General features: G+C 38.9%; 1 protein-coding gene across 1 annotated transcript in view; it reads left to right on the top strand.

The window, feature by feature from the left end:
* Positions 1-19,403, top strand: part of CNTNAP5 (contactin associated protein family member 5) — a 406,384-nt gene extending 386,981 nt beyond the window's left edge. The window contains exons 22-24 of the mRNA XM_088146406.1: positions 5,798-6,016; positions 17,270-17,341; positions 18,796-19,403. Of these exons, the coding sequence (XP_088002532.1) occupies positions 5,798-6,016; positions 17,270-17,341; positions 18,796-18,992 (488 nt within the window). The 3' untranslated portion in view covers positions 18,993-19,403. The remainder of the gene's footprint in view (positions 1-5,797; positions 6,017-17,269; positions 17,342-18,795) is intronic.
* The last annotated feature ends 495 nt before the right edge of the window (positions 19,404-19,898 follow it).

The raw sequence follows: 19,898 nt of genomic DNA, 5'->3' as shown, positions 1-19,898 counted from the left end.
CTTCCAAAGTTTCACCTCTGTGAATTTTGATAGATAGATGTGGGGGAGTATATTCCATCAGTTCTGAAAGAACTTCAGGTTATCAGTTCACTTCTGAGCCTAACTGAGGATGTTGGTCTTACTCAACTCCTCCTCAGAGCATTCAGCATGCATATCTGCAGAAAGAACGCCCTCTTGTGTATAGTTGTACATAGGTTGGCTTCCTTACAAGCTAGGGCATTTCATTTTCAGGATTATGGCTCATTTGGGAACCAACAATTGTATGCCCAGAGGTTTTTCTGCTTACAGACATCTGCACTAATGCATTGATATATCCAGGAGGTTGTCATTATTTGAGTGACATCAGTGGAGATGCTGCTTTTCTGTGTTCACATGGTAAGAGCTCCAAATAATATAACACTTGAATAGGATTAGTATTCTTGGAGGTTTCAATGTTGCTCTACGATGCCCAATCATGTTTAATCTTCAGTTTAAATATATTTAGAGTTGATTCCAATGTGGAGAAATAAGAAATGCTACAAATCTTTCCTGGACTATACCACTTCAGACTCTGCTGAGAGGAAATATATTTCCTTTTTTCTTTCTTTTTGGGTTCCCTTAGAGTGAAGCCAAGCTTTCTGTTTTTGAAAAGCTGGTCTGTAGAGGAAAATATTACTGTGGTTGTGGTGAATATAGCTTGCCTGCCAGCCTTGCACACCAAACTGTCATTATATCTCCATGAGAAAGTGTAATGGAAGGCTTGAGCGAGGAAGATACTGGAATGGAGGATCAAGGTTATCAGGAGGGAGGGGGAACATTCCAGAGCAAGCGCCTTCTCAGTCCGCAGCAAGAGTGTGGGAAGAGAAAGAGGATGAGGCTGGCCCCTCCCTAGAGTCTCACAGGGTGTATCCATTAGTTGCTTTAGCATAGGTTTAGTCTGGTGAGATTCTGTCTATTAGGTGCAAGCTAATAAAGGAACTGGACTGGACTGGATTGCCTCATTGTTGTTCTTGAGCTGGACCTGACAGAAAGAGACGTTCTGTGTCACACACAGATAACCAATCCTTGTGCAGAACTTGTTTGAAGTCTGTGGACTGAGACTGGGGAAAGCACAGGCCTATCACTGTTCCCCATGGCCTCTGAAACCTTTCCAGGAATCTGGGGGAAGTCTGGATAAACGAGGCAGGAGAAGTTTTGTTTCAGAAAATGGGAGTTTCTGTAGAAATAGGCAAAATGTCCAGACAGGAATTTACACTATTACGGGTTTTCTGTGTTGGGTGAAGTCTTATTGTCTCAGGTTCTTATTTCTCTGTACAACTTAAGGAATAGTGTGTAAACTCAGCCTATATAAATTTCAGGCCATGTTGAAGAAGATATATAGGATGTTTTTTTAATCTGTAATAATTTGATGTCTCTCCAGTATCTTCCCAGAGATTCTGGTAAAGAGCAATCAATTTGTAGCAAACCAGTGCAATCTTGTGGTCAGTCCAGAGCATTCTGTTTTCTTTGGGATTTTTGTTTTGTGACTGATTTTGTGACTGACTGAACATCATCCAGGCAGGACTGTGATTTATCTCTTTCAACACTGAATGTATATATTTTAATAAAGTGGAAAAAAAGGGGGCCCTTCCTTTAACAACATTTTCTTCCTTTAATAACATTTTATTTCGTTATCTCCCAAAGGGAAAAGAAGGTCTGCATCCCCTAGCTCTACACTACACAGCCCAGAGACAGTACTGTAAAAATTAGTTCACTTTTTGTATTTTTATCTTTTAATCACCAGAAAGGCAGCATTGGGTGTGATAGTCCTATCCTATTCCCATGCTAGGGTTAGGGGAAGTCACCTCTGAAAGATAGGTAGTGGCAGCAAGAGCGATCAAACCACTAACCCCAGTCAGCAGATGGAGTTCGAATTTTTTTTAATCTTATTTATCTATTTCAATAATGTATATGTCCACCCATCTCACAACAGTGACTCTGGGCAGTGTGCAAAGATTAAAACCTAATAATTAAATACAATAACCCAGGACGCTCTAGGTAAATGACACCTTCCAATCTTAAAAATCATATCAACAATAGGATAAGGCTAGGCTACTGGTTCAAAGGCCCATCAGGATCTCTGGGGAGATGCTGTTCCACAAGGCAGGTGCTGCCATAGAGAAGGCACAGCTCCTGGGTCCAATAAGATGACATTGTTTAATAGAAGGGACCTGGAACAGGCACTCTGTGCTTGATCTGGTAGGTCAAGCAGAAACAATGAGATAAAGGTGGTCCCACAAATAGTCTGACCCTATGCCATGTGAAGACCTAGATAGCTTCAGTCAAGAGAAGACTTGGAACCTCTAGCCTTCCACCTTGCATGCCTCAGCAATCCAACACATAATGTTTGTGGTGGATTTTTTTTTTTTTTATCCGCACTCAATCGTGACTGATTCTGCGGCGACTGCCTGGACAAGTCCCTGCAGTTTTCATGGCAAGGTGGTTCGGAAGTGGTTTGCCATTGTGTCCTTCCTAGAGCAGAGCCCAGCTGGCGAGCCCAGGAGGTGGGGTTTCCATTGCTTTGTGCCTTTTTCGGGCGTACGCAGTTTCCACAGTACTGGCAACTGGTCCCATCTCCCATGCAAGGCGCCGCCACCATTTTTCCTCCCACCGGGGTGAGAGTACCCATTTATCTACTCGCAGATGCTTTTGAGCTGCTGGGTTGACAGAAGCTGGGGAGGAGACAGAAGCTCACTCTGCCATGCAGAGCTGGCCTCGAACCGCTGAAGTGTCGATCATTTCTGGCCGGCAACTTTCAGCGTCATTAAGCTGCTGTGCCACCGTGTCTCCTTTTTTGTGGTGGAATAAATGGATGCAAAATGGCAGCTCGCAATCAATACTTTTATTTCAAGAGTTTGGGGTCTTTTTTAATTGATTTAAATGTATAAGCCTCCCAACACCAATGTTTTTATGGTTTGGTTTGGTTTTTTTGCCTGGTACACAGGCAGGTACCTAACCTTGGGCAGGTAGGCAGACAATTATTTTTCTATACCATTTTTTAATAAATTCTTTTAGCAGAGAAATAAAGATTTGCACAAAGAAAAGTTACATTTATTTCTAGCTTCTGGGGTCAACTGGATAGCTAGGTTAGTGTTAGGGGCACAGCTCTCCTATCTGGTATTGAAAAGTGAGAAGACATCTTTGCTGGCAAGGCAGATACCATGATCACAACTTATTTTAAAGTGTGTATATCAAATGCAATAAGCCTTTGCTTCCATCTGTAAGCATACATAGCAGCTAGTATTGCTGAGCAGACAAGGAGGTTACATCAAAATATATGAGAAATTTCAGCCATGTTAATCTGATTGTTGAGAAAAAAAATATTTTCCTCATAAATCCTTTTATATAACCTTTATAATATTCCTTCTCTATAAAAGCCATTTTAGTCAGCTGCCTTTACTATGCAAAAGCTTCTCTGCTCATAGAGAAGACTCTGTCTGTAAGACACAAAGATTGCCTGCAAAGTAAGCAAGCTAGCTTCATGGTCTTCATTTCCAGACAGGAATATAGGAATTGTGGTAGATACCATGTTTGTTTCAGATCAACATACATAGATCTTTTCAAGTCACTAACAATATGAAAGGGCATCTGATAAAGTTGCCCTTGCGTGAACTGCAGATGTATGATAATGTTGACTTCTGTTTCTGTGAAAACATGATTTCCCCAAACTAACATGTCTAAAGCCATCCCCCAGTTGCCATGTAAGGATATCAAATCACTACTGGGCACTACTCAAATCTGAACACATTAGTCCTCTGCACATGACTAGGTTTCTGCCCATGACTAATGATGTAAGCAAGAAGGAAAGAAACTCCATAGGCTATAAATGGAGAAGCCCTTTTCCATGTTCTTAACACTCCATCTGATGTAGGAGCTCGTTTTGACCTTTGGTCCAAGTAAGCACTTTATCATAGGACAGTTCTCTCCAGTTGTTTTTTATTGACTTTCAAAGACATCCTGCACTATAAAGGAGAGAGAGGGAGAGAGGGAGAATGAGTTACCGTATTTTTCTGTCTATAAGATGATACTTTTTTCTAAAATCATTACACTAAAAATTGAAGGGCATCTTATGCAAGGAAGTAAGCCGAGGAGAGAACCACATGGTTGCGAAACTGCCCATACTTTGTCTCTGCAAACAGACTTCCTCCAATCACTTCCTTATGTAACTGACATCAGCTGATGCTGAACAAACCAATTGGAACACATCCCATTGGAGGTGGAGAGCGTGTAGGCAGTGTGCAGATGCGACAGGGACTGGTCATGTCAGAGCATTCTGAGCCCATAAAGATGTTGGAAAATAAATAAATAAGCAAATGTCTTACTCTGCAAAATTCAAACTGAATGTAATCAGCTATGCAAAAGAGCATGGAAATAGAGCTGCAGAGAGATAGTTTGGACCTCCTCCCACTGAGTGTTTCATGTAAATGTTACCTAATTACTAAATAAAAATGTGTTCTGCTTTATCTTTAAAATATTGATTTCTTAATTTTGGGTTGGAAAAGTGGGGGTCGTCTTATGCAGGGGGGTGTCTTATTAATGGAAAAATATGGTACATATTATGACATATCTTAAAAAGTAGCACAACATAAAGTTGATACTTAGGGAGTTGAAGGTGCCATTCACTATTTGTGTGTGTCTCAAACAGTGTATTCAATGTGGGCTTCCAGCACTTCAATTCCCAACGAAGTCAGCAAGTCTGTGGTTGAATAATAAGAATTTGATACAAATTATGAATGCTTCTCTAACCCCCTCTCCCTACTTCCCACAACTAGGGACAATAGAAAATAAACTTGACATCTAGGAGGTGGGACCTTTCCCACTTTGTTAGTGGTATTCTTTTATAGCACCATGATCCTAGAGCTGCTGAACTTGAATGAATATGTAAAATATAACCCACTGGACACTTATTATTAAAAACCCTGACTGTGAAAGAAATGATCAGTGGCTTTAGAGTGATAATTGTATTAACTTGCCAAAGGTTTATAAAGCTGTGGAACAGTAGATTTATTCTGAAAATGGTCCAATGTATTTTGAGTGTTGGTGCATGACTTCTAAACCATATTGTCTTTTCCAATGGTTTTCATAGAAATGTAGGTTTTCTTTTTCTCCCTTCTGTCTTCTTTTTGTCTCAAACTGCATGGACAGGCGTAAATTGCTCAAGCAGGAGCATAGCCATGAACAACCCAGATGTGGTGTTGAAGTAATCAGATAAATTGTGCAAAAGCCAGAGTTAATGTAACTCTAATGTCTTTAGTTCAGTCAAGAGGCACCAAGGAAAACATAACATCTAGAGTCCATAGTACTTAATAATGTGTTTAGGGTTTTTCTTTAGTAGTGGAACTCTGAGGTTCTCTTCAAAGTGCTCCCCCTCTCCATATTACCTATTCTATATGTGTCAATAGAAGTGTTTTTTAACATATTATTTGTACAATATGCAGATTATTGCTCAATCTATGTTGTGTTTGCAGCATCTCAAACCTACTATGCAAGTCATTTCACAGATTTGGAGCGAGCATATTCCCTAAGCCTTAGACCTGCATATGTAGCTTTCTTTCTGTTGGAATTTATTAAAGTTACTCTTGCATCATACAGGTTGGTGGAGACAAATAGGAAAGTAAGCATATAGCAAGTTCAGGCAATGGACTGGAGATTGTATTAAATGAATTGGTCAAAAACAATTAAATGAACGGTTAAATAGGTGGAAACTGATATCAAATGTTCTTTAATGTCCATATGGAAGTACAAGTGAAGGAACTTCCCTTTGCTTTGTGTTTTACAGATAGTCAGGGACTGGATTTGGAAATCTCCAAGGCAAACTCCTTTGGGTTCATTGGATGCATGTCATCTGTGCAGTATAACCATATTGCTCCACTGAAGGTTGCCTTAAGACACCCCAGCTTAGCACCGGTGACAGTCCTGGGTTCACTGTCTGAATCAAACTGCAGGTCTTTGGTTGAAATGGATGTGAATACAGCAACTTCAGTTTACTCTTCCTCAGGTACGTTCATCGCATTTTACAGGTAACTTGTGTAGTATTATGTCTTATTTACTCCTTAGCTTGACATTAGATTGTGGAACTATGGCTTATTGAAAAAATGGGCCATTCCTCTCTTTTTATAGGTTTATCAGCTGTCTCATTCCATAGGATCTAGGCAGTATGCAAATAAGATGCATAATAAGTCTTAATTATGTTGAATACATCTTCCCCATTCACCTCCTTGTTTCTTTCATGGTACCGAAAGAAACCCGGTATCCTACTTTCTATATCTATGCCACTGTCGTGATGTACGTAAAATTATTAAAGTTGGAATAATCAACCAGCCATGATGATTACCCACAGCATTGTTTCCAGTGGCTCTGGAAAGTTCTGTGTTTTTTGATATATAGATATTGAGAATGTAGATTGTTGTTATTAAGTGATCAGTCCTTTTAGCTCTTGTCTGTTATTCATCTCTCTCTCTCTCTCTCTCTCTCTTTTTTTTTTTTGGTCCCATTTTTACCAGTTAACTCTTTTGATCTCTGATGATATTTAATTAAAAAATATCAAGTCATATTTTTGCTAGCTGAGCTGAGTGGGGGATACTATTGCTCTGATCTGGATGTAGGGATTGACTGGGAGTGTGCCGCGTGCAAAGTAAAGTGGATATTACCCATAGTAACTTTCTAACAATGTATACAATACAATAAAATAACCATACAAAACAAAAATAGTAATATTACCAGTGGCTCAGATCTTATTTGTAGTTCTTCCTTTGCTAATATAAGCATGCCATAAAAACAGTACTTTTAACTCAGTAAAGCTACATGAATACAGTTCTAAATACGAAATGAAGAGGGTGACATTGCAGCAAAGGATATTTGCATGATCACATCATATTTTCATAAGGGTATAGATGAGGAAAACAAAAAATGTATTTTTGATGAACAAGTGAAAGAATTATTAAACACATTTAATTGAATTTCCAGGCTATTTAGAGCCTGATTTTTTTTTTTTCCCCATAAATAAGCTGAGACTGAATGGTGTTCCATGGAAGTGCAAAAGAATGGGGAGTTAATAATTGGGTGCTTGGTTTGCCTACAAGAAATTGGTTCATACAAAGATTCATCTGTGTCTGGACCATATTTCATCATCTGATGGATTCTGATTAGTTACCTAGAAAGAGAGATTTTTAACATTTTCAAATCTTTTTTTAACTTGGTATAATGAATTTGTTCTTTGAACTTTTATCACCCCAGATAATAGTGGAAATGCGTAGGCTGGCAGAAGCTGTTGTTTTATGTTTGCCTCTTATCCTCTCTGGTCTTAATGAGAGACATATTATACCCTGATGATGATCCAAGCAGTTCATTTCCCGCTTGTGATAATTAAATACTCCCTTGGGCATCTTAAGTGTTTTGTATGTTGGAAAGGAGAACACATTGTAAAGCTAGGGTTAGTATTACCATAAGTTGAAAGCACATACACACACAAAGAGGGCTTTCAGGTCATTTTTTCCCAGAAGGATCTTGATTTCCCAGGTCTGGCAGTATTGTGCCTGTGGAAGTCTGTCATATTTTTGTGTTTTTATTGGTATGGCTATTTTTGTCCAAGCTGCCTTGCCTTGTTTTATGTTTTTAACTGGTTTTAATCATTTCTTGGATATTGTAAGCTGCTGAGTCTTCTGGAGTGAGTGGCCATAATTCATTTAATAAATAAACATTAAAAATAATAATACATTCATCTCCCACCCCCAAAATACATTCTAAAGTACTACAGGTAGTCCTCACTTAACAACCACTCATTTAGTGACTATTTGAAGTTACAACAGTGCTGAACAGAGGGACTTACAACCAGACCTTGCAGTTACAACCATCGCAGCAACCCCATGGTCACATGATTGTGATCCAGGTGCTTGGCAACCAGCTCACACCTATGACAGTTGCAGCGTCCTAGGGCCACATGATCACCATTTATAACCTTCCCAGCCAGCTTCTGGCAAGCAAAATCAATGGAGAACTGCATGATTCACTTAACGACTGCGTGATTCATTTAATGACTGCAAAAAAGGTTGTAAAATCAGGCACAACTCATTTAACAACCACCCAGCTTGACAACAAATTTTCCAATCCCTATTGTGGTTGTTAAACAAGGACTATCTGTATATTATAAAACCTACCTCAGCTTAAAGAAGAGTAAATTACATATCCCAGCAAACTCAAGTTGCTTCCAATATACTAGAAGGATATGTCCTTAAATGAACATCTACAGATCCTGATTTTATTTTTCTCTCCTACTTAATTACAATTCAATGTTATTGTCTTCTTTCTTTTGTCCTAAGGCTGTTTGGATTTCCACCAGATCCCCCTTTCATTTCATTCATTGTATGTGAGATATTATGAAGAAAACACTAGATGCTGTTAACACAAAATAGAAATAAATTATTATAAGCTCCTTATGTTGAATGAGTTCCAGTTTACTCTCTTTTCTGTTCACTAGATTGTCTTGTCATGGCTGTTACTTACAGAGAAAACAATTCTTATTAATGTAGATTGGCAGCACCTTAAGTGGCTTTTCTGGGCATGTGTAAAAAAGATGTGTGTGTGCTCTTTCTCCATCCAAATCTGTTCTTATTTGCTAGTGCTCTAGAATAGAAGTGAGCGACTATTGTCAGTTGAGGGCTTATGAAGTTTTTAGTGACCTGCCAGCATTTAAGATGTATAAATAAACAAATAAAGAAACCAACCTGAAAATAGGGCATGCATATTTTGGTATTCTTTTGTTTCATTCCTTCCTTTTTTCTCTGTCTCTCTTTACTGTGAGAGTGATTGAGAAAGAGGAAAATTATACATCTTTTATGTAACTAACATGGTATTTGAAAGCAATTAATACTTAACAGTTTGTGTTGATTTCTTAGCTAACATTCCATTATTAATTTGGCAAATACTATTTGCTCCCAAATGTTATTTAACTGAGGTGTTTCTTTTGGAATTCATTAAATTCATTAAATGTCTGGCTTATTCTTCATTGATCACTAGATTTTAAAGGCCTCATTTTCTCCTGAGGCTCAGAATCTTAGTTTTCATTCTAGGTAAGTTGCAATGAAACTGATAGACTTTCCTTAAAAAAGGCTGAGCCAGATGCTAACCTACAAAAGTTACAGTGATGGTTGAGAAGCCTTCCAGATCAATAGAGGCACTGTGTGGAAAAATGCAAAAGATTGTGGAGAATCAGCAAAAATTGGGTGCTTCAGCTTGCACTTTCTGATGGTCCCAAGCCACCATTGGATGCTCTGATTACATTTGAAAATGTTTTGAAATGCATTACCATCATTATTTCTGTGTAATTCATTTGACTAATATGAGACAAGTTCAGGATAGAAGCACCCAAGATATATGTATAGAAGAGTTAGGTTTTTTTATTTATTTCCCTGCAAAATACAACCGAATTGGGGGCAGGGGGAATCTGTGCAGTGGAAAATTTGCACTGGTCAACATTTTTCCATCTCCTGATTCTGCAGAGTGCAAAAGAGACTCAAAGGGGAATTTCCTGCCAATGGGTTTTCATCTATCAATTTGAAATGAGTTCTATTTACCACTTATGCCTTTGGGTAAAAAGATGCTTGATCTTTTCAGGAGCACATCTCATTGGAGACACATAGTTTTTCTTCCATTTTTAATGTTGCTATTTTGTAACCTAAAAAAACACTTTCTAATATAAAATTTAAAATTTAAAGTCACCGTAGCATTAAAAAATAAATAATTAAAAATAACCAGAAGGCAATAGTTCTTATTCCTAATATTGTTTTATTAAATCAAGAGTATATAATCAGAGGCTTTTGTTGGCCTCCAGGAGCCTTACAAGAATTGCTACCAACTGTAATTTTTTATGTGATAGAAAAGAAAAAAAATAAAAATGGGAAGCAATCAATTACATTTCATTTTATTTAAATCTAAATATAATCATATCAACTATAATGTATTTTATTTAGTTTTAAATAAAATTAAATTTCAGGTTTTCTCCAAGCCAGAATATCAGCTTTTCAGAGCATAGCTATTGGCATCCCACTCAGTGCCTAATATTGTCCTTTGCTCCTCCAAAATTTTGTAGATTCTTGGTTTAAGTTATGGTATTTCTTTTTGAAAGCACATGGAAGGTATGCAGATTTCAAAGTAACCACAATCTACATTTACACTATATACAGTCAGGTCCAGAATTCTACACAATTCTAACATCTTTGGCTCTATACATCACCACAATGGATTTGGAATGAAACAAACACAATGTGCATTAACTGCAGACTGTCAGCTTTAATTTGAGGGTATGTACATCCAACTCAGGTGAACGGTGTAGGAATTACAACAGTTTGCATATGTGCCTCCCACTTGTTAAGGGACCAAAAGTAATGGGACAATTGGCTTCTCAGCTGTTCCATGGCCAGGTGTGTGATATCCCCTCAGTACCCCAATTACAATGTGCAGATAAAAGGCCCAGAGTTCATTTCAAGTGTGCTATTTGCATTTGGAATCTGTTGCTGTCAACTCTCAAGATGAGATCCAAAGAGCTGTCACTATCATTAAGCTGAAGAAACAAAACAAACCCATCAGAGAGATAGCAAGAACATTAGGCATGGCCAAAACAACTGTTTGGAACATTCTCAAAAAGAAGGAACGCACCGGTGAGCTCAGCAACACCAAAAGACCCGGGAGACAACGGAAAACAGTGTGGTGGATGACCAAAGAATTCGTTCCCTGGTGAAGAAAACACCCTTCACAACAGTTGGCCAGATCAAGAACACTCTCCAGGAGGTAGGTGTATGTGTGTCAAAGTCAACAATCAAAAGAAGACTTCACCAGAGTGAATACAGAGGGTTCACCACAAGATGTAAACCATTGGTGAGCCTCAAAAACAGGAAGGCCAGATTAGAGTTTGCCAAACGACATCTAAAAAAGCCTTCACAGTTCTGGAACAACATCCTATGGACAGAGGAGACCAAGATCAACTTGTACCAGAGTGATGGGAAGAGAAGAGTATGGAGAAGGAAAGGAACTGCTCATGATCCTAAGCATACCACCTCATCAGTGAAGCATGGTGGTGGTAGTGTCATGGCGTGGGCATGTATGGCTGCCAATGGAACTGGTTCTCTTGTATTTATTGATGATGTGACTGCTGACAAAAGCAGCAGGATGAATTCTGCAGTGTTTCGGGCAATATTATCTGCTCACATTCAGCCAAATGCTGCAGAACTCATTGGACGGCACTTCACAGTACAGATGGACAATGACCCAAAGCATACTGCAAAAGCAACCAAAGAGTTTTTGAAGGGACAGAAGTGGAATGTTATGCAATGGCCAAGTCAATCACCTGACCTGAATCCCATTGAGCATACATTTCACTTGCTGAAGACAAAACTGAAGGGAAAATGCCCCAAGAACAAGCAGGAACTGAAGACAGTTGCAGTAGAGGCCTGGCAGAGCATCACCAGGGATGAAACCCAGCGTCTGGTGATGTCTATGCATTCCAGACTTCAGGCTGTGATTGACTGCAACGGATTTGCAACCAAGTATTAAAAAGGGAAAGTTTGATGTATGATTATTATTCTGTCCCATTACTTTTGGTCCCTTAACAAGTGGGAGGCACATATGCAAACTGTTGTAATTCCTACACCGTTCACCTGAGTTGGATGTACATACCCTCAAATTAAAGCTGACAGTCTGCAGTTAAAGCACATTGTGTTTGTTTCATTCCAAATCCATTGTGGTGGTGTATAGAGCCAAAGATGTTAGAATTGTGTCGATGTCCCAATATTTCTGGACCTGACTGTATGCCTTCTAGTTAGTGGGATGTATGCAACAGTATGTTGGCTTGTAAGCTGCAGTTTAAATCAGAGATCCTAGTTGCATGCAATAATGTGAGCATGGTTGGGGTAAAACAAGCTTTGATCATGCTTGTGACATACTGGCCAAAATGTGTCCACATTGTCCTTACTGTTAACAGGGAATAATACATGTGTAATAGGTATAACTAAGGGAGTACGCTTCACCACATCTTTCATAACTTACTAAAAAAAAATGTGAAAGCCTTGATTGAGCAAAGCCATGATCGGCAGAGAATATCAATATCTATCAGCCCATCTGGGAACTGGCAGGCTTTATGGAAGATTATAACTTGGCATATAAGGCAAGTAAATGATAAAGAGCAGGAGGGAGGGAGGGAGATTGTACGCCTGTGAGACTAAGACAAAGGGGAATTATATACTATGCTTGTTTTATAAACTTATGCTTTGTACTGGTCTATGACTATAATAAAGATTGATTGATTGATTGATTCTCAGATCAAATCAAATATTTATTACAGTCATAGGCCAGCATAGAATTATGTATTAGATCTGAATGAAGATGGTCTGATGTTGTGAAACAGTTGAATATGTACAGTGAAGTAAAGGTGTTGGTTTAATATGAATAAGCAGATTTTAAATGTATGCCAGAAAATATGAATCGGTACCATCTAAATCATTGAGGATGCATAGGAAACTAGGAATCCTTGGATTGCTGTTAGTTGCATGTTACAATCCAGTAAATGTTGATAATGGAAGAATCAGGAATGAGTTGGGTAAAGAACATGCAACATTCTGAATAAATGTGATTTGGAACAAAAAGTTATTCTATTAAATGACATAAATAGATGGGTAGAATTGAGACAAAAGAGTATAGAAAAAGTGATTGTATCATTTGGACACCATCAATCTATTTATAAATATAAATGGCAAAGGATTTAATATAAATCTAGATGTTCTAAATGTGGGACAGAGCATTTTTTACTACTGTCAGAGTGAATTTCGGGGGGGGGGGGATGGAAGAAAAGTAAAAAAGAAATAAAGAAATAAAAGAAATGAAAGTGAAGGTAAAATGACTGTTGGAAGATAAAATGCAAGTCCTGTACAGGTAGTCCTTGGCTGATGTCCATTCATTCAGTGACCTTGTGCAGCCTCTGCCGGCCCTTCCAAGGGCTCCCCTGAGTTGCATATGGTCTGCGCCTGGCCCTCCCAGGCCCTCTCCTGTGACTTACACACAGCCTGCACCACCTCCCTGTGGCATTCCCCAACCTCCCACGGCACCCCTGTGCATCTTACCTGGGACTCCTGCCTCTTCCCACTTAACAACCCACATGTCTTGGGGCTATAATGGCAACTGAGACTATCCAGGATTGGCATTGCTAAGCAATGCAGTCAAGTGATGTTGTGCTTTATGACTGCAATGGTGATGGCAATCCTGGTCCCAATTGCAGTCATAACCTGAGGACTACCTGTACGGAAAAAGGGGAGGGGAGGGGAGGGGAGGGGAGGGGAGGGGAGGGGAGGAGAGGAGAGGAGAGGAGAGGAGAGGAGGGGAGGAGAGGAGAGGAGAGGAGAGGAGAGGAGAGGAGAGGAGAGGAGAGGAGAGGAGAGGAGAGGAGAGGAGAGGAGAGGAGAGGAGAGGAGAGGAGAGGAGAGGAAAGGAAAGGAAAGGAAAGGAAAGGAAAGGAAAGGAAAGGAAAGGAAAGGAAAGGAAAGGAAAGGAAAGGAAAGGCAAGGAAAGGAAAGGAAAGGAAAGGAAAGGAAAGGAAAGGAAAGGAAAGGAAAGGAAAGGGTCAGTAAGGAAAAAGGATGTGGAAGCTGTCTGGAACAGTGTGAGAAGAATTATGACATGGAGTGTATGGCCTGGAAAGTATGAAAAAGGATGCTTGGTGGAATAATGAGTGAAAGAGATTGTGGATGGGAAAAATGCTTACAAGATGATACTCAAAAATGAGGATGAGACAGATATTGATTGTATAATGCCTGTTGGGAGAAAAAATAGCTGCAAACAATATAATCAAAGAGCAAGGGACTGTTAAAATACTTAGAGAAAAAGCAGAGAAATGTTGGTGGAAATTTTAAAAAAATGTTTGGAAATGGTTGAAAGGACTAAGCAAGCAGTTTCTGGCAGAGTGAATGGAATTAGAAAGAAAAGTGATAAAAATATTGGAGAGGAAACTGAAATGAAGGAATGCTGGAGTATTTAAAAATGTGTATGGGAGTAATTGTGGTAGCTTGAAGAGTGGACTTGAAGCAAGTGTTATAAATTGCATTGTCCAGTTTTAAAGGAAGTTATAAATACTAGGAGAATATTGAAAAATGGTAAGTTGCATGTATGTCATTGGATAAATATTAAAATATGGATGTGATTTGCTTATGGAATAGCTATGTGCTTTGCTTAATGTGTGCATGAGTCTACATCTGTGTTTAACAATTGGAAGAATCCTATTATTATTTCTTTTGACCAGAGGGGTACAAAGGTGACAGTGAGCAAGATTTAGGAATGATTTTATTTATTTATATTTCAAATTTGTCACTGCCCATCTCACTGCAGAGTGACTCTTTTATGCTTGGCAAGGGATGTTCAGGTGAGATTTTTGATGTTCAACAGCTTATTGAGAAATATATAAATGTGAGAAAGATTACTGTATGTTTATTGACTTAGAGAAACCATATGATAAATTGAATAGGCTTTGATTATGGAATATACTGCATGAACGTGGAGTTGAAGATTGGTTGCTGAATATGATAAGGGTGGTATATGATGGAAATAAAGCATATGCGAGAATAAATTGAAAGCTTAATGGATGGTTTAACACCGAGTAGGGAGTAAGATGAGGATGTGTGATGCCTCTTCATTGTTTAATGTATTTATGGATATGTCTATGGATACCTGGAGGCTCTACTCACAGTCACTTATGCCTTAGTCATCTCCCAGTTGAAGTACCATAATGTGCTCTACATGGAGCTACCCTTGAAGAGCATTCAGAAACTTCAGCTGGTGCAAAATGCAGCAGCGCAGGCAGTTATGGGTGCCTGTTGTTCAGCACATGTGCCATCTCTGTTCTGCAAGCTGCATTGCTGCTAGTTACCTTTAAAGCCCTTGATGGCTTGGGGCCAGGCTATTTACAGGCCATCCCACCCAGTCCAGCAGGAGGGGCAACCTCCAAGTCCTGTCAGCCAGGGAGTGTTGTCTGGTGGAACCCAGGAACAGTGCCTTTTCTGTCATGGAGCCCAGCCCCTGGGACTCCATTCTTCCGGAGATTAGACTCACCCTGACCCTGCTGGCCTTTCAGAAGGCCTTACAGACCTGGTTCTGTCACTGAGCCTGGGGTGCTGATGGTGTGGGTGAGCCTATTTCTTCATTGTATTAACTGTTATGAATAATTACTGGTGTTGTTGCTGGTTGTTTTTCTTGGCTGCTATTTATGTTATTTATAATTTTTATATATATTTCTATTTTGCTTTTAATTATTGTTAGCTAGAGTCATGTGCTTGAGATGGGAGCCATATAAATTTAATAAATAAGTTAATAAATTTAATGGCTAAATAAATAGTTACAACTGTCTTGGTTAGGATGTAGGCAAGGTGATGCTGTATTGTTGGCTAAGAAACCAAATGATTTGTACTGAATGTTGGTGTGATGCAATGAGAGTATGGCTCTGAAAATTGCATCACAGATCAAAGTAATTGTATCTGACAGGGAAAATAGAATAAATGATTGCAAGTTACACATAAATAGAGAGGAACTAGAGCAAGCAGATGAATCTGTGTACCTTGGTAGAATGTTCAGTAAAGATGGCAAAATGGATGGAGACATTTTGAGATGTAAAAATGGTGGTAAAAAGATAGTAGGCAGTATGTGGGTATATTGCAAGGAATAAATGTCTTGAATGAAGTGAAAACAGCTGCGTAGAAGAGTGGGCTTCTGCTCACTTTTTTATATAAAGTGAAAGTTGGATAAGTCAGGAGAAGCATAAAAGTAAGTTGAATGAAATGAGAAAGGGGTACTTAAGAATCATGTGTGATAGATGAGATAGGGTCAAGGATGAAAGGGTGCTGAAGGAATGTGGATTGAATACAAAAATAAGTGGTGAGAATGACGGAAGTACATTGAGGTGAGTTAGTCGTATAACAGTGAATGCTTGAAAATATGATGCTTGAAGATGATGGCTTATTTTATAGCATGTCAACTTGCTTTTAAAAAAAATCAAAACTTCAGAAAGCAATATTATAGCCAACTGAAACAGAGGTTCTAGTGAGTGTGAAGGAAATTGTTCATAGGAACAGTGGTGCTCCCTGGTACCACATTAGCCACTCTAGCTTTTGGAGCTTCTAATGCTGACCTGTCTTTTGAACAACTCTGAGCCTAGCAAACTTCAGAGGTATTTCTATCCACAGGAGTAGATCTTGATTTTTTGCTACAAATCTGGACTTTTCTTCAGAGTTATGGAACAGTAAGCAGATGCTTGGCAATCAAACCTGCATGTTGCATTAGTTTCTATGCAAGTTTTGCAAATGTTTTAATAAAAAATTATCCATGGATGGTTGAAGCCTCTACTGAAACACCGACCTGGGAAAACTCTAGCCCTTTCCCCTCCTACTTTTTGTCCAATCAAAATCCCTTGCTTAACAATATTTCTCCCCACAAAGGAAAAAAGTCTTTGTCCTTTAGAGAGACAAGCAGTGGAGGTGATTTTGAATGCTGACACACAGACAAAAATACAGACTGACACTCCACTAGTGCTATATGCATAAATAAAAATACAAACAAAGCAAGGAAGGAAAGTCATATACTATGTATTTGAAAGCAATACTAATTTTTTAGCAAATAATTTAATTTTAGAATGGGAAAGTTGTCTTAAATTCTATAAGCAGATACCAAATCTGGTAGTAGGGACAGATTTTGTTTTTGTTTTTTCCTGTTTAATCTTTGTTTTATATGGAAGGCACCTTAAATTCAGGATCCTCTTTCTTTTGGGTTAAAATGCCACAAGCTTTGGTGCTTGGAGTGGTACCAGAGCTAAGAAGAGGAAATTGTAAGTGAGTTTCCTGTCATCCATTTTGGGGTAATAAATGGTGTAAATTTAGCAGCATATTTGTAGAAATACACTATATATACATTAGAGATGCACAATTTCACATGGCCCTCAGAAATCTCCAAATATCCTCAAATTGTAATGTCTAATGAAACAGAAGGGTAAAATTAGTACATATATGGCTGGAGTGTATTGTATTAACTATATTTAATGTTCATTCAGTGTCAGTGTCAATAAAATGAAATGAAAATTAGTTTATTATCTTGGCTGCATCCACAAGTTTTTGGAGGATGGCCTCTAGCATATCTTTCAAAAGTCAAGTGTGAGTTTCAGCCAGAAAAAAAAAAGATCAGCATCTTAGTTGTATAGTATTACCTTGGGTTTCTTTATGAATTACAGATCCATTTGGGAAGGCAGATGATAAAGAGCCACTCAGCAACTCTGTCAGAAGCGATTCAGCCTTCATTGGAGGTAAGCTGAGCAAATCATGTTTTTCCAACACAGCTTGTGGGGTTGGGTCATATGTCTTAGTGATTCTTCCACCCTCATTTTCTTTTAGGTGGGTATAACTGCTAAAAGAACTTTCTCTTGCATTTCTCAAGTGTCCAATATTTCTGATTTGGAGGTATGTGTAGGCAGAGTAGAGAAAGAATAATATTTCTGAGTTTTTAATTTTTTTTCCCTTTTGTTTGTTGCTATTTTCATCTCGCTGGAAGCCATGGAGAATGTAATTACATATGCCACCCCCAGTGATTTCTTTATCCATCCACAATTTATCTCTAGCAACTTCAGAACCATGAGCATAGGGAAACAAGACATTATTGGCAGGATCTGTCCTGTTTATCTTAGGTTGCTTTTCCTGAGGATGGCAGCTTGGAATTCAGAACTATTAAGAAGGAAATTTATTTGAAAAGGGATTGTAACTAATCACCCGCTAATGTAGTTGTCGTGTAACTGTATCTATTGCCATTGTGCCCAAAGCCTTAAAATACATTTTTGTTCTGTTTTGTGCTCTACGGAATAGATCCGAAAAGGCCTTTTGGAAGATGAGCACAATTTTCTGAGTTTCTTTGGGGTCACTCATCTTCTTTGTCTCATTGCACAATTCAGTGAAGTATTTTCAAACTTTATGACCCATTGGACTTCATAATTAAGTAACATGAATTAGAGTACCAAAGAGAAAGTAATTAAATTACTACTATATCCATTAAGGGTTGACCATCCCAAACCAATTGAATGAATATCCAGTTACAGCTAGACTGACTTGAAAACATGAATGTTTTAAATCCCCCCAATAGTAATTATGATAATTGAGAGTTCTTACCACTGTATAACTTCAGCTTCTATTCCATGAGCAGATTGGTGCTTAGATATCATTGGAAACTTGATAACAAAGTATATTCACTTAGGCTTCTTTTGGGGAAAAGGGATTGGCTATTCCCGATATCATGTGAGCAGATTTCCACAGTGAATTTCCTCTCCTTCCTCCTGCACAAGTACCCCCCTCTCCTCCAGTTGTCTCACAAGCTGCTGTAGGCTTCAAAATCTCAAAAGCATATTTAGAAGCAGTATGTGGGACTGCAGAATATCTGACCATTTTACTAACCAATAGACACCATTGGGTAGAAACCTTTCTGGTGAAATCGCAGTGAAATATTACATGATAACTATGCAACAACAGTGTTTGCTGAAGTAATTCAACATGTAGTACAGTGCAGTCAGGATTGGCTGGTTCTCTAATGAGATCAGGAAGAAGGCTCAAGAACAGCTGATGTTAAGTACAACTAATGTGTGTAATTATAAGCAAAAGTCAATTCTGCAGCAACGGTGAACTTCACAACTAAGTGAAATCTATTCTGCTGAGTGGGCCACATACCTCACTCTGAACTTCTCTTTATGTTTATGTTTTGTCTTTTGTTCCTCAGGTGTCATTGCAGTTGTGATCTTCATCATCTTTTCCATTGTGGCCATTATGAGCAGAGTCCTCTATCAACACAAACAGATGCATCGGAGCAGCCAGACAAAGGAGAAAGAGTATCCAGAGCACCTTGATCATTCTTTTAAGACTGAGGTTGACTTACAGAACCCAGTGAGCGAGTGCAAACGAGAATACTTTATCTAAAAGACTCCCTCACTCCTTGTTACACGTTGGCATTTCCATGATGATGGTGGTGGTGGTGGTGATGGTGTTTTTAATCCATCTATTACTTTGGAATTTCCCCACTCTTTGGAAAGAACTAATAGACACCGAAGAAATAGGCAGAATTCTCCATCCAAGGTCACCATAGCTAACACCTAACTGCTCAAGCAACTGTGTATCCTAACTAAGTTCCTCATTACATGCATGGTTGACTATTTAGTTTCTGGTTTTCTGAAATGTTGCTTTCTGGACCATTTCATGTTGGACCTGAGTGATATATACTAGAGGTAAAGTGTGCAAGCTAATTATGTAGCATTACAGCTATTGCAACAAGGTAGTGTGAAAGAATAAGACCAAATTATCTCACTAAAAGTGTATTTAAGATGAGCCAAATCCTTTGTTCTGCAATTTGGTGTAATAATTCTGTTTTGTGTCTGTGGTGCTCTGCTGAATTTGCAAGCTAAGGATCTGGAACAATCTTTTTTGTTCTTTTTTGTTCTTTTTGATCACTTTTTTCCCTTCAAACCGAAACAATTGACCGACACAGGATTGTAGTTTGCAAGAATACCATGTTTCCTTCTGAAAGGGCAGGCTAGAGAGAGCTGAGGCCAGTGGGATAATTCTGTCAAGCGCTTGCCCTCCTAGCATGGCCCTTTTATATTCTGGGTCAATGCTCAAGAATCACAGGGCACTCAAGGTGAACTTGTGAGACTCTGAGACACAGCTTGGCTTTGCAGGAGGCCTCCCACAAATATCCTCAACCACTCACATGCTCCCAGATAGAAAAGAGCTACAAGCCCACAGTACGGTTTGCCTAAAGAGGGAGAAGAGCAGAAAGTGGCTTTCTAGAATGATTTTCAAGCGCTCCTCATCTGAGGGCCACCCGGT

Source organism: Python bivittatus, unplaced genomic scaffold (assembly GCF_059951505.1).
Source record: "Python bivittatus isolate LINGU-HERP-01145 unplaced genomic scaffold, Pbiv_v1 ctg000480_np1212, whole genome shotgun sequence".
In the NCBI taxonomy this organism is placed as follows: domain Eukaryota; kingdom Metazoa; phylum Chordata; class Lepidosauria; order Squamata; family Pythonidae; genus Python; species Python bivittatus.
This window is presented reverse-complemented; position numbering and strand designations above follow the sequence as displayed.